The sequence below is a fragment of the Manis pentadactyla genome, chromosome 12, assembly GCF_030020395.1.
Source record: "Manis pentadactyla isolate mManPen7 chromosome 12, mManPen7.hap1, whole genome shotgun sequence".
Classification (NCBI taxonomy): Eukaryota; Metazoa; Chordata; class Mammalia; order Pholidota; family Manidae; genus Manis; species Manis pentadactyla.
The window spans coordinates 19956658-19972779 of record NC_080030.1 but is presented as its reverse complement, the minus strand read 5'-3'; the positions used below and the strand labels follow the sequence as shown (position 1 = coordinate 19972779).

The 16122-nt window shown below is 43.7% G+C and overlaps 1 protein-coding gene across 1 annotated transcript; it reads right to left on the bottom strand.

Annotated features, from left to right (window-relative positions):
- Positions 1-8668: 8668 nt before the first annotated feature.
- On the bottom strand, positions 8669-9568 carry LOC130679756 (olfactory receptor 7A10-like). The gene is made up of 2 exons (XM_057489197.1): positions 9217-9568; positions 8669-8931 (listed from the first exon to the last, which is right to left on the bottom strand). The coding sequence occupies exons 1-2, from the start codon at positions 9566-9568 to the stop codon at positions 8669-8671; spliced, it is 615 nt and encodes a 204-aa protein (XP_057345180.1).
- Between the last annotated feature and the right edge of the window lie 6554 nt (positions 9569-16122).

Below are 16122 nucleotides of genomic sequence, written 5' to 3'. Positions count from 1 at the left end.
TCTCAGGGTTCACACATTTGGAAGTGCAATTTGAGAGCTCTCTCTACATGATCCTGGACCCATGATGTTTGCTGTCTGACAGGATGCAGCTTCTCAGGGCTCTGCCATGGATGCCTCCAATGGGAAGGTATTCTGGTGTGGTGGACTTTCATGAACACCAGTGCTGCCCTGAATATATGATGTCACAGTGGCAAGTGTAACGACTATTTTCTAGAGGAAAATAGCACCTGCTGAGTACAGCATGATCCCCCTTCAGTGCTCTGGGCCTCAGCTGCGAGGTAGGCTCTCGGTGAGATGGGGACTGAGCACCTTTGCAGCTGTACAGAAATGGGACCCAGATCCAAATGCATGTTTGTGCTTTGGGGTGTGGTGACCCATATGACTCATAAACAAAGCCATTAGGATCTTCCTCAGCCATAGTGAGTGTTCATACTTACCCAGGGCAGTCCATTATCCATGGTCTTACAAAAGGCAGAGGCATGGGAGGAACACCAGGTGACCCATTTCTGAGACCAGCATTCCTCTTGATTAAATTGGGATGAGTATGCTCAACGTGCAACATAAACCAATTCTTCCCCTCACACTCAAAATAAACCTCACCACACCCCTCACCCTCACCCACACATCACTGTTAGCCTGGAGGTAAACTGAATGTAACCCTAACCTGTTATGCTATCTTTAACCGAAGCCATAATTCCACCCTAAATTTACCCTAAACTCAACCCTAAACCTAGACCAAAACTCTAACCTAAGGTCACCCACACTATATATAAACTGATAGACACACTTAACCATTCTTCTATCTTAATTCCTTAACCTAACTCAAACCATGGCCATAGTTTCACCATAAAGCTAAACCTTAACCTACCCTAATCCTAGACCCAGCTGATCACTAACACACCCTCACCATCACCTTGACCAATACCTCAATGAATCTATAATCTTATCCTAACCCAGACCGATTACCCTAACTCTAACAATAACCATATCTTCACTGTAAACCTAGCCCAAACCCAACCCTTACCCTGACCTCTAACTTGGACACAGGATCCAAAATCCCAAACCCAGGAACTTGAAATCTAACCCCTGAACCAGAACTCCAGAGTTGAACATGGACCTGTGGGTAACATGAGAGTTCCTGTGGCCAGGAATCTAACCTGGCCGTGGTTGACTAGCTCACTGCACACCTGTGGGCAATAGATGGCTGTTGACTCTATAAAAAGCTCTGCTCAGTGCTCTGGGAATGACATGGTGGCAGGTCTGCAAGGCTGCAGGAGAGCAGAGCAGAGGCTGGAGTGGTGTCAGCACCGAGGACAGAGGCCCAGAGGACAGCTGTGCGGGACTGTGTGGGACAGCTGTGTAGACAGAGGGGCCCAGAGACAGAGACCAGCTTGCTGCATACAGACTCGCTCTGTGTAAGTGGGATTCTAGTGACTGACCTGCCACCTGGAAATAAAGTTGGGTATAACCCTTTCACCCCAAGAACGTTTTGCTGTCATTTTCTTTGGTCACATTGAATCCATAGCAAACTTGCCTGGGGCTGAAACCCATTGGCAAGACAGACCTAAACCACAAACCCTGTACCATAACACAAAGCCTATCAGTTAAACACAAACTGCAATCCAAACCCAGACCCCTCCCACTGAACCCAAAGCCCTCAGCAACGATCTGAAACCATGAACACTTATCCAAACCCCAACTCTTACCTGTGAAGCCTAACTGTCAACTTTCACCCTGACCCCTCACCAGGAGCCTAGGGAAAGGAAAGGACAACCATGTCCTCTTCAGACTGCATTTGCCTATGCTCAAGGACTGCAGCAGAACCATTGTTTAGTCCATTGGATCTGCCCTTCAGGTGCATGGCTTCCTTGGTAGTCACACCTTCATGCACACATGATTTCCTTGAAGGATACTGGTAAAAACAGAAAGGAAATGTTTCCTGCTGAATCTCTGTTTCTAGTCAACTGGGCCTAAGCTCATTGAATGGAGTCTTTTTATTTTTATTTGTCTTGCTTCACTTGCCTTGCATAGGTCTCAACTGCAAGCACCTGATCTTCATCCTTTGAGTCTTTTCTCATACTGAGAAACCTGTGCTTTTTAGGTTTCTTGCAACCTTCCCTCACTCACTTGGGGTGGACACACAACTGGTGGTCATTCCAGAAGGCTACTTTTCCTGTAAGCAATGAAATTGAAAACTTTGTTGCTTTGTTTTGAAAGAAGAGGTCTGAGACTCCTTAGACTTCATGTTCCTTTTGTCAAAAGAGCCATTTCCATGTGATATCAATTGGCAAATGTCCTTAAGTTCCTCCTCATCAAATGTTTGTTTCTGAGAAGGCACAGCTTTTCAGATTGGTGCTGGCAATTGAGAACTATTAAAGGCAGGATAAGCGAGAGAAAAGAAGAAACATGAAAACATATCCCCAAATGCCTCAATTCAGCTGGCTTAGAGCACATCATACAAATAACAGGGACTCAGTAGGAAACATTTTCTTTCTGATTTTACTCGAATCTGATTTTACTAAATCATGTGTGCATAAATGTGGGACTACCAAGAGAGCCAAGTACCTAAAGGGCAGATCCAAGGAACTAAACAATGGTTCTGCTGCAGTCCTTCAGCAGATGCAACCAGAGTCTGAAGAGGACATGCTTGTTTGCTGCATTGCCTAAGGCTCCAGGTGAGGGTGAGGGTGAGAGTCAACAGTTACGCTTCAGCAGGAAGTGTAAGGATTTGGATAAGGTTCCATTGTTCTAGTTCAGCCTGACAGTTTCAGTCTCAGAGTGGTCAGGGTTCAGGTTTTAGTTCATCTTCAAGGCTAAGGTTTTGTGTTAGGGTTCAGGATTTTGAACTTAGGTTAGGATTCACCTCTGGGTTCTGTTCCATTGGTTAATGTTCAGCTTCATAGGTTTGGCATTTCAAGATCAGGTTAGGATTAATGGCTAGGGTTGCTTTAAGGTTAGTATTACAAAAAGATATCATTATGTTAGAGTTACGGTGTCTTGCCAATGGGTTTCAGCCCCAGGCAAGTACGCTATGGATTCGGTGTGACCAAAGAAAATGACAGCAAAACGTTCTTGGGGTGAAAGGGTTATACCCAACTTTATTTCCAGGTGGCAGGTCAGTCACTAGAATCCCGTTCACTCAGAGTGAGTCTGTACACAGCAAGCTCGTCTCTGCCTCTGGGCCCCTCTGTCTGTACAGCTGTCCTCTGGGCCTCTCAGCACAGTTGTCCCACACAGCCGTCCTCTGGGACTCTGTCCTCGGCACTGCCACCACTCCAGCCTCTGCTCTCCTGCAGCCTTGCAGCCCTGTCACCGTGTGGTGCCCAGAGCACTGGGTGGAGCTCTTTTTATAGAGTCAACAGCCATCTATTGCCCACAGGTGTGCAGTGAGGTAGTCAACCACGGTCAGGTGAGAATCCTGGCCTCAGAAGCTCTCATTTTACCCACACTCCACCCCTCCAGGATTCCATTCTCTCAATCTATGTGCCTTTAGTCCTCTGCCATGGTCCCTGTGCAAGGAGACTCAAACATTGTTCTCCAGCCTCTCCAGCAAAAAGTCTTGCAGACACACAGGCCGGACTTGTAGCTCTGTCTCTGACCTCTGCCTCTTGGTCTTAATGGCTGGAATTTCTGCTCTGGTTTCAGTTGTTGCCATAGCTCCAGTAAGATCCTATTTGGCTTCCCATCTAATTTCTTTCTATCTACTCCTGCCCATATCAAATCAACCCACATCTAGGTCTTCGTAACCCTCACAAGGCACCTCAAATTCCTCCTGTTAGTAACAGGTCTTATTTCTTTCCAGGTTCTCGTTGCTTCAGCTACTGTATGTGTCACCTTGCATTTTGTAATTGCAGCCTCAAGGCGGGTTGCACTGTCAGGGAAGACAGCTTTCCCATCTCTGATCCCGACAGAACCATTCCATCCACCCCTAAGTCACACATCCACCAGCTCAGAGTGAGTCTGTATGCAGCAAACCAGTCTCTGCTTCTGGGACCCTCTGTCCACACAGCCGTCCTCTGGGCCTCTATCCTCAGCACTGCCACTGCTCCAGCCTCTGCCCTGCTCTCCTGCAGCCTTGCATCCCTGCCACTGTGTCATGCCCAGAGCACTGGGCGGAGCTCTTTTTAAAGAGTCAACTGCCATGTATTGCCCACAGGTGTGCAGTGAGCTAGTCAGTCAGAGCCAGGTGAGAATCCTGGCCACAGGATCTCTCATTTTATCCACATATGGTAGGTAGGTTGTTAGGTTAGGATAAGAGTTCAACTTTGCTTTTGAGAACAGTGAGGTGCAATTGAGGGAGAGGGTGAGGATTTGTGATAGCAGTAGGGCTACATCTAGGATTAGGGTTACATTAAGGGCTAGTTTAAGGGTGAAATTATGGTTATGGTTAGGCTTAGGGTAAGGGGATATATTAGGAGAAGTGTTTAGTTTGTCTTTAGGTTAATGGTGAAGTGTGGGTGTGTTGTCAGGTCAGGAGTCCTGGACGGTGAGAATGGCAATGCCCCCAAAAAGCAGGCACCTGAGGCAAGGCTCATGGCATAGGTCTAATTTTTGAGGCTGGGTTAGAGCTTATTTAGTGGGCTCCTTCCTGGTTCTTGGAAGTACACCACTCACGCAGCCTCCAATCACAGCGGCACTAGCTAACCGCACTATGGGGGAGTAGGGTAGGAGAGGGCAGGTCTCTGTGCTCAGAGCCTGCTTTCCAGCTACACAGTGTGTTGTGACCTATTCTGGTGAGGTGGGTTTTCCCAACCAGTGGCCTTAGGGCTGGGGAGCTCAGTAATCCTGGTCTCTACCCATGGCAGGTCCCACTGGTACCTTCACCGTTTTGGTCCTGTCATGGCTCTGTTCTCAGGCATCCCTGAGGAAGGCTATGAAGGCAGCTGATGCTCGTTGTCTGCCCACATGGGTGAGGATGAGGTTAGGGTTTAGTTCCAGGTTAGCGTTAAGTTTAGTGTTAGGTGTAGGGTGAAGTTATGGCTTCAGTTAGAGTTAGCTTAAGTGATCTGTAGGGTTTCAGATGACCTCCAGTCTAACAGTGAGGTGTGGGTGAGGCTGAGCATGAGGGGTGAAGTTTAAGGTGAGGGTAAGGGAGATATTTAGGCTGCAGGTTGAGCATTCTCATCCACAATTTGCAGAGAGGAGTGCTGTGCTCACAGATGGGTTACCTGCTGTTTCCCTTGTGCACCTGCCTTTTCTAGGAACATGGCTACAGAACAGCCCGGGAGAAGGATCCACGCTCACCAGGGTTAGGCAGGAACCATGTGGCTTCTCTATGATCCATATAGGTCACCATGGCCCAAACACAAGCATGCACCTTGGATTTGAATTCTTTTTTCTCTACAGACACCTGGGCAATCATCTCCAAGCTTGCCAAGGACTTCACCCAAAGTTGAGGCCACAGGGATTGAAATGGGAACATGTTTCCCTCACCAGGAGCCTCTGTACATAGGACACAGTCATCACAGTCACCACTGTGATGTCATATATCTATTGCAACACTGGTGCTCATGCAAGTGCTCCATACCAGTCATGCTACCCTTTAGGTATATTACCTCTTGAGCCCTGAGAAGATGCATCATCTCAGACAGTGAGCATCAGGTGTTCATCACGTGTATGGAGAGCTCTGCCAATGCACTTCCAAATGCATGAACTGCCAGCACACGTTCCATAACTCCTGCATCCATCCATCTACACTGGCGTACTTTCTCCTTGATCTGGGTCAGGCTTCAGGATGAGAATCAAAGTTAGCTGTCAGGGTTCTGAGGGGCACAGGGTTAGTCTTTAGATTTGGATACAAGGATTTACACTGGAGATCAGATGTCAGTTTCCTGCTTAGGAATCAGACCTGGAGTTTGGGTTTGCACTGCTTAGGTTGTGGGATTCTTGTTCAGGCCTTAGGGTGGCAGTTTGTGGTTTTAGAAGTTTGGTATCAGGATGCAGATAAGGGTTAAGTTTTAGGGTTGAGTGTTAGGGTTTGAGTTAGTGTTGAAGTTTAGGGTTAAAGTTTGTGTTAGACTTAGATTTAAGGCTGCCAGGCTTAGATTTAAGGCTGCTGCTTACGATTATGGTAAGTGGTTAGGGTTAGGGTTTTACATCGGGGTAGCAGATGGTTAAGGTAAGTGTTCAGTTTAGGGATAGAGTTAATCATAACTTGAGGGCACAGGGAATCAGCCTATTATAAGAATATCTTCAAGCTAACTTAAAGATGATCTTCTCACTGAGATAAAATTTCCTTGTAAAAATCCATTAACCACAGGAAACTAAATGAATGAATTGGAAACAGAATATCCAATAGCTTTGAACAAAATATTCCAGGGTAAATATCTATTTGAATTAAATTACTGGGGTAAATAATTTTCATACCCTACCTTTAAAACTATATATGCTCTTACAGTTTGTAGGTCAAATTCCCACAGTAAGAGACAATGGGCTTGCCTCAAGATGTCTGCTAGACTGGGTTCCTTCTTGACCATCCAGGCAAGAATTCAGTTATTTAAACATTACAAGATCTAGGACCAAGATAAACGACTTAAATCATGGGCTCCCTACACCTACACAGCCAGCTGGAAAACATGGTATAATATCTCCCTAACTCGAGATCTATTCGGTCTGTTTTTCTCACTCTTTCCATTTGGAGAATTGTGACTAAATTATTCTGGCCTGGAAAATCATGGCATATTGTTTTTAATCAAAATATGAGCCATTTGATACCATCTGCCACAATGAACCCCACCTAGAAGATAAAGGTGAGCTTGTCTTCTTGGTTTTTCTCACCTTTGGACACTGAATTTTGGAGGCAGGACAGTCTTTTGTCTTTCTTGTTGCCCTGTGCATTGTTGGTGCTGAGCAGCCTGCATTCCCACACTGCCGAGTATCTCCATTGGAATAATCATCCATCCTTAGGGTCCACAACCCAGGGTAGGAGAACAGGAGGCATCCTGGCATAAATGCAAGCAATGTCCATCCGTTACCCACAAGACCACTTTACACATCCCTTTTCGGCATGGAAAGTGGGTTTCCTCACAACAGAAACCCACAGAATGCCCTTTACTGAGAGTTTAATCCCATAATCCAGATCAGACTTGAAGACATGTTGCTAGTGTTTAACACATTTGAAAGCTATCCTCTATCAGAGACAAACATTTGATAAGTAGTGACTACAAGAAAGGTCCCAACTGATGTCTAACTGAAATGATTGTTTGGCAAAAGGATTTTGAAGCCTAAATTGTGTCATGCCTCTGCTTTCTGTACAAAGCAATCAAGTTTTCCCCTTCATTGATGACAGTAAAATTAGTTTTCTGGAAGTACCGCTGGTTTTGTGTTTGATCCCGGTAAATGTTTGAAGATTTCAAGAAGCCTAATCCAAACAGAGTTTTGAGTCTGAGAAATGACTCACTCAGAATGCAGATTAGGTGCTGGCAAATGAGACATGGACAAGGCAGGAAAAGCAAGAGAAAAGAACAATCATGAAAACAAAAACCTAAATGACTCTATCAGCCAGGGTAAAGCCCAGTCTACTAGGAATAGAGATTTGGCAGGAAAAATTTCCTTTCTGGTTTTACTAGGATCCTTTAAGGAAATCATCTATGCATAAAGTGGGAGTTCCAAGAGAACCATGTGCCTAGAAGGAAGATCCAAGGAACTAAATAATGTTTCTATGGCACTCTTTCAATATTTGCAACCAGGGTCTGAAGAGGACATTGTTGTCCCTTTCTATTCCTAACGCTCTTGGTGAGGGGTCAGGGTGAGAGGTGACAGGCTTCTCGGATAAGTATCCAAGGTTCCTGTTTGGTTTGAGGGCTTCAGGCTCTGGGACAGCTCAGTGTACAGTTTGGTGTTTGTGTTCAGGATTTGATTTTGTGTTTGTGTTCAGGGTTTGGGTTCAGGATCTGGTTCAGCTTTGGGATTCTGGTTCAGGGGTTAGAGATAGGGCTCAGAGGTTCAGGTTTTGGGGACATGGGGCTCAGTTTAGGGGTGAGGGATAGGGTTTGGTTTGGGTTAGGTTTATGGTGATGAAATCATTATGATTAGTGTTAGGGTAAGTGAGTTGCTGGTCAGTTTGAGAGTTAGGATGAGTGTTTGAGTTCAGGATATATCAAGGTTTAAAGTGAGGTTTAAGTTCAGAATTAGAGGGAAATAATGGATATTGTTAGGGTAAGGGTAAGGTGGTTGTTTAGGAGAAGGTTTAAGTTTATCAACAGCTAACAGTGAAGTGTTGGTGAGAGTGAAGTTAGGATGTAGAGCTAGGTTTAGGATTAGGTTTATGTAAGGTTTAGGGTGGATTTATGGCTTTAGTTAGAGTTAGCATTATTGATTAAGATTAGGGTCAGTGTTCTTTTAATCTCAAGGCTAACGGTGAGGTGTATGTGAGGCTAGGGTGAGGGGTAAAAAAATGAATAATGATAATGTTGTCATTATGGAAAAAATTATTCTTAAAAAAATCCATGTTGTCCCAAGAAATAAATGGGAATTTCCAAATATTTAGTGATTTACAGTTGAAAAAAAGTGTGGTGGACGGAAAAAAAGGACAAAAGGAACTGTCTGTGAGAAAGATCAGAAAATTTAATAACTTGAATTACTTAAATTGTATAAAGAAGTAGAAGTGAAAGAAATGGAAATTTCAGGAAATAGAAAGTTCTCCTTTCAGAAACTAATTCAGGAATAGTCATTTCTGGTCCTGAGGCTTTGAGTCCTGAAATCTTGGGCACTTCATCCCCAGAACAATATGCATTTTGACACCTTCCATCCAAAGGACTCTTTTCAGAGCCCCTTTTATGTCTTTGTTTCTTAGACTGTAGATGATGGGGTTGAGCATGGGTGTGACCAAGGTGTACATCACTGTGGCTGTTGCGCTTGAATGCGAACTGTAGGTAGCAGCAGAGCTGAGGTACACCCCTAGGCTTGAACAGTAATATAAGGAGACAACAGAGAGATGAGATGCACAGGTGGAAAATGCTTTATACTTCCCCTGAGCTGATGAGATTCCACATATGGCAGAAATGACCTTCAAGTAAGAGTAAATTATACCAGCTAGAGGAGCCCCAGCAAGTAGCATTGCTGCTGCGTACATCACGGTGTCATTAAGGGAGGTGTTAGAACAGGCAAACCGGATCACCTGTTTGATTTCACAAAAGAAGTGGGGGATTTCCAAGTCTTTACAGAAGGACAATTGTAACACCATTAAGATTTCTAACAAGGAATGCAGGGCACTTATGACCCAGCAGACCAGAACCAGCAGCCCACAGAGCCGGGGACTCATGATGACCGTGTAGTGCAGAGGGTGGCAGACGGCCACAAAGCGGTCATAGGCCATGACAGTGAGAAGAAAGTCATCTAACACTGCCAAGTGTATGTAGAGGTACATCTGGCTGATGCAGCCTGCAAAGGTTATAACTTTGCTTTCTGTCCATATAGTGACAAGCATTTTTGGGATGGTGGTGGTGGTGAAACAGATGTCTACAAAAGACAGGTTGGAGAGGAAGAAGTACATAGGGGTGTGGAGGTGGGAGTCTGATATCACAGCGAGGATGATGATCAGGTTTCCAAACACAGTGATCAGGTACATGGAGAGGAAGAGCCCAAATATGAGGGCCTGCATTTCTGGTTCGTTTGACAATCCCAGAAGAATAAATTTTGAAAGTCGTGTAACATTGCCTTCTCCCATGTGGTGGTGCTGATAACTAGGAATGAAAAAATATCACAATTAATTTTCACACAAATGGGCATTCCTGACATTTGAAATGCTACAATTTGTCATATATTATAGTGAAATAATCAATATGTGTTATTTGTATGATTCTCAACACATTCAAGGATTCTTCTTTGACATTTCTGACTAGGAATTCCTGTCCCACGGTCAGCCTTTACCCCAAGATGTCATGTATTACAGTTTTAATGAGAAATGATTTCATGCAGTTGAGGATTATGTTAAGTACTGACCATTTTCTAGTTAAAGGGCATAGGATGTTAACAAAATCTCTAGAATAGAATCATGGTGAAGGAATATAAGCAAATAAATATATATCATGTGAGATGGTGAGACTTGCTAAGGGAAAAAAGTATAAAATATAGTGGATGGGGTGTTGCTTTTCACTGAGAGTTCGGGAAGACCTGCACACAAGGTGACATTTGAATAGAGACCTTAAGATACATGGGGATACATGCAATTATCTGGGGAAGTGTGCCCTGCAGAGAAAGAGCCAGTGCAAAGGGCTGAGGAAGATATTTTTGATATATATGCAAGATTCAAAATGGAGACAGTGTCATGAGGAGGAGGAGCAAGAGGGAGAATGAGAGGACGTGGTGTCAGAAGATGCTGAGGAAGGAGGTGGCTTCCCTGCCGCTGAAACTTCAAGACACAGGCAGTCCATTGTCTATTTGTTCTAGAACTTCATTACTTTTGCTATCAAGCAAACCTTTGAGTAGAATGGATCCCCTTATTTCTTACATGTACTGATTAATGTTCTTTCACCTTTCTTTTAAGGATCACTTGTAGGAATAAATGAGCCCAGCTACTCCTGTTCCCCACAAAGCAGAAACACACACAGTGCACCACGACTCCCTGGGGCCATTTTTGTACCAAGATCTTCTCACCCCAGCCGTGGTATTTAGGGAAGGAATATTTCTGTTCAAGCTGTTACATCAGGTGACCTATACCTAAAGAATATGGAAATAGCACCCAGTTCCAATGGCAGAGTCTCCATGGCATGTGAACACGGGGATCCATTTTAATATGACCATTCTGCATTTAATGAAACATTTAAACCAGTTAAAACATAAAGAAAGGAAAAAATGAATATGATGGGGTAAAGGATTAAGTAGCTCAGCTGGTACCTGAGAGGTTGTGATAAGTAATAGAGCCAATACACTTATACCAAATTGTATACACAATACACAAAATACCAAATACACTTATATCCCTATGATGTCCAGAACAACTAATAAAGCAGCAAAAGACAACTTATCCTAAAGAAAAAGGAGTGATTTATTTATGGTCAAGACAAATTACAGAGTGAATATCCCTTTAGAAAAAGCTAAGCACATGGAAGCAACCCAACATTTACAATAGCATATATATAACATATGATTGTAAGGGATTTTAAAACAGGAAATGTTGAAATACCCTGAAATGATAGTAAATAAGAGATTCTGGAATCAGAAAACCAAATTTGCATTTCTGATCCTACCACATATTAACTGTTTGAATGTGGAGAGCTTTTTAAACTATTTACCAGGTTAATATCCTCACCTGAGTAAGTGGGGATAGTGGTATCCATCCTCCTATAGTGGTGGACAGGTTTATTCAGTATACTTTCAAAGGAAATCATATAGTTCCTTTCTGTTAGTTCAAAGTGTAACATTAGTTCTTACCTATCCCTGCTGATGAGAGAAGGGTGATTTTTTCTTCTATCTCCCCAGTGCCTTCATTTATTTCCCATCTGTCTGTCCTTTCTTCACAGCCTGATTTCAATTCCATGTTGTGTCTCTCATCTACCTCAGCTGGTACCCCTCTAGCTAATATTCATATCAACTCAGACAGATATTTCTGTGTTCCAAGGGTGATCAACTTCCCTGATTTAAACTGCCCCGTTGAAAGTCTCCCTAGTAGAGAATGAAGCCCAAATTCTGTACCTTCCAACATCAGGGTAGACATCAGGGAAACTTATGCCAGCTTCATCCTCACGCTGTCCTGCCTCTGCACTCACTGATCTCCCAAACACTGAACTTGACTTTCTTTCACCTGATGCTGCAGCCTCAGTGTTGTCTCTGTACGCCTGCTTCCCTCTGCCTGGAGCCTTGCCCACAGGTCTCTCTGGATGTTTTCACACCACCCCATCTTTAAATCTCCATCTCCTTTGTCAGAATGCCTGGATCCTTTCTCCCCTTTACATTCCCACAGGAAAAGGACACTTCCTTATGTAGTGAGTTTAGATGTAGTGGCTATCATTTTTTGGGGTTTTTTTAATTCCAATTTTTTTCCTCCTAAACTGTGATTGAACTGAGGCATGTATCAATGTTATACATTCTCACCAACCCCTCCATACCAGGGTTAGCAGAGTTCGTTAGGAAGAGTAGCTGAATCAATATATACTGCATGAAGGAATGAGAGAACATTTTCTTATAGAAAATGCCAATGATGAAAGTAAAGACGCATAGAAATACAAACATGGGTATGGAGTACATGCAAGGGGAATGTTTTCCATAATCTGAGATTGGTACCCATTGGGGTGTCAGACTATGGGTTGTAAAAATTAAGTAGACTAGAGGGGCAGAAGATGGCGGCGTGAGCAGAGCAGCGGAAATCTCCTCCCAAAAACACATATATCTATGAAAATATAACAAAGACAACCCTTCCTAGAATAAAGACCAGAGGACACAGGACAACATCCAGACCACATCCGCACCTGAGAGAACCCAGCGCCTCGCGAAGGGGGTAAGATACAAGCCCCGGCCCCGCGGGAGCCGAGCGCCCCTCCCCCCAGCTCCCGGCGGGAGACGAGCAGGCAGAGCGGGAGGGAGACGGAGCACAGGGCTGCCGAGCACCCAGCCCCCGCCATTCGGGCCAGAGTGCAGGGCGCTCGATACTAGGAAAACAGGGCAGCAAGAACAGTGAGCAGGCAATGGAGGCTGGGCGACTGAGGGCATAAGAAAAGCGCGCGACCATTTTTTTTTTTGCTTTTTTGCTGTTTTATTTTGGCGAGCGTTTTTGGGAGTTTTAAAGGGATAGGGACCCCAATACTAGGGAAACAGAGCAGAAAGACCGATGAGCAGAGGCCTGAGGCTGGCACCGGAGAATAAAGAAAAACGAACGACCACCTTTTTTTTTTTTTTTTTTTTTTGGTGGGCGTTGTTTTGTTTTGGCGGGTGCTTTTTGGAAGTCTTAAAGGGGCAGGGCGGGTCACTTAATCCAGAGGTAGGGAATCCGGGATCTCTGGGCACCCTAACCCCTGGGCTGCAGGGAGCAGGGAGGCCCCTCACGGAGATAAATAGCCTCCCAGCAGCTCCTGCTCCAACGCGACTCCACCATTTTGGAGTAGCTGCCCGAGCCAGGCCATGCCCACAGCAACAGCGGAGATTAACTCCATAGCAGCCGGGCAGGAAGCAGAAACCCTGTCTGCGCGCAGCTGCGCAGCACAAGCCACTAGAGGTCGCTGTTCTCCCAGGAGAGGAGGGCCACAAACCAACAAGAAAGGAAGTCCTTCCAGCCGTCACTCGTCCCAGTTCTACAGACTATTCCTATCACCATGAAAAGGCAAAGCTACAGGCAGACAAAGATCACAGAGACAACACCAGAGAAGGAGACAGACCTAACCAGTCTTCCTGACAAAGAATTCAAAATAAGAATCATAAACATGCTGACAGAGATGCAGAGAAATACGCAAGAGAAATGGGATGAAGTCCGGAAGGAGATCACAGATGCCAGAAAGGAGATCCCAGAAATGAAACAAACTCTGGAAGGGTTTATAAGCAGAATGGATAGAATGCAAGAGGCCATTGATGGAATTGAAATCAGAGAACAGGAACGCATAGAAGCTGACATAGAGAGAGACAAAAAGATCTCCAGGAATGAAACAATATTAAGAGAACTGTGTGACCAATCCAAAAGGAACAATATCTGTATTATAGGGGTCCCAGAAGAAGAAGAGAGAGGAAAAGAGATGGAAAGTATCTTAGAAGAAATAATTGCTGAAAACTTCCCCACACTGGGGGAGGAAGTAATCGAACAGACCATGGAAATACACAGAACCCCCAACAGAAAGGATCCAAGAAGGGCAACACCAAGACACATAATTATTAAAATGGCAAAGATCAAGGACAAGGAAAGAGTGTTAAAGGCAGCTAGAGAGAAAAAGGTCACCTATAAAGGGAAACCCATCAGGCTAACGTCAGATTTCTCAACAGAAACCCTACAGGCCAGAAGAGAATGGCATGATATATTTAATACAATGAAACAGAAGGGCCTTGAACCAAGGATACTGTATCCAGCACGACTATCATTCAAATATGACGGTGGGATTAAACAATTCCCAGACAAACAAAAGCTGAGGGAATTTGCTTTCCACAAACCACCTCTACAGAACATCTTACAGGGACTGCTCTAGATGGGAGCACTCCTAGAAAGAGCACAGCACAAAACACCCAACATATGAAGAATCGAGGAGGAGGAACAAGAAGGGAGAGAAGAAAAGAATCTCCAGATAGTGTATATAACAGCTCAATAAGCGAGCTAAGTTAGGCAGTAAGATACTAAAGAGGCTAACCTTGAACCTTTGGTAACCACGAATTTAAAGCCTGCAATGGCAATAAGTACATATCTTTCAATAGTCACCCTAAATGTTAATGGGTTGAATGCACCAATCAAAAGACACAGAGTAACAGAATGGATAAAAAAGCAAGACCCATCTATATGCTGCTTACAAGAAACTCACCTCAAACCCAAAGACATGTACAGACTAAAAGTCAAGGGATGGAAAAACATATTTCAAGCAAACAAACAACAGTGAGAAGAAAGCAGGGGTTGCAGTACTAATATCAGACAAAATAGACTTCAAAACAAAGAAAGTAACAAGAGATAAAGAAGGACACTACATAATGATAAAGGGCTCAGTCAAACAAGAGGATATAACCATTCTAAATATATATGCACCCAACACAGGAGCACCAGCATATGTGAAACAAATACTAACAGAACTAAAGGGGGATATAGACTGCAATGCATTCATTCTAGGAGACTTCAACACACCACTCACCCCAAAGGATAGATCCACTGGGCAGAAAATAAGTAAGGACACGGAAGCACTGAACAACACAGTAGAGCAGATGGACCTAATAGACATCTATAGAACTCTACATCCAAAAGCAGCGGGATACACATTCTTCTCAAGTGCACATGGAACATTCTCCAGAATAGACCACATACTAGGCCACAAAAAGAGCCTCAGAAAATTCCAAAAGATTGAAATCCTACCAACCAACTTTTCAGACCACAAAGGCATAAAACTAGAAATAAACTGTACAAAGAAAGCAAAGAGGCTCACAAACACATGGAGGCTTAACAACACGCTCCTAAATAATCAATGGATCAATGACCAAATCAAAATGGAGATCCAGCAATATATGGAAACAAATGACAACAACAACACTAAGCCACAACTTCTGTGGGACACAGCAAAAGCAGTCTTAAGAGGAAAGTATATAGCAATCCAAGCATATTTAAAAAAGGAAGAGCAATCCCAAATGAGTGGTCTAATGTCACAATTATCAAAATTGGAAAAAGAAGAACAGATGAGGCCTAAGGTCAGCAGAAGGAGGGACATAATAAAGATCAGAGAAGAAATAAATAAAATTGAGAAGAATAAAACAATAGCAAAAATCAATGAAACCAAGAGCTGGTTCTTCGAGAAAATAAACAAAATAGATAAGCCTCTAGCCAGACTTATTAAGAAGAAAAGAGAGTTAACACAAATCAACAGTATCAGAAACGAGAAAGGAAAAATCACGACGGACCCCACGGAAATGCAAAGAATTATTGGAGAATACTATGAAAACCTATATGCTAACAAGCTGGGAAACCTAGGAGAAATGGACAACTTCCTAGAAAAATATAACCTTCCAAGATTGACCCAGGAAGAAACAGAAAATCTAAACAGACCAATTACCAGCAACGAAATTGAAGTGGTAATCAAAAAACTACCAAAGAACAAAACCCCCGGGCCAGATGGATTTACCTCGGAATTTTATCAGACATACAGGGAAGACAGAATACCCATTCTCCTTAAAGTTTTCCAAAATATAGAGGAGGAGGGGATACTCCCAAACTCATTCTATGAAGCTAACATCACCCTAATACCAAAACCAGGCAAAGACCCCACCAAAAAAGAAAACTACAGACCAATATCCCTGATGAACGTAGATGCAAAAATACTCAACAAAATATTAGCAAACCGAATTCAAAACTACATCAAAAGGATCATACACCATGACCAAGTGGGATTCATCCCAGGGATGCAAGGATGGTACAACATTCGAAAGTCCATCAACATCATCCACCACATCAACAAAAAGAAAGACAAAAACCACATGATCATCTCCATAGATGCTGAAAAAGCATTTGACAAA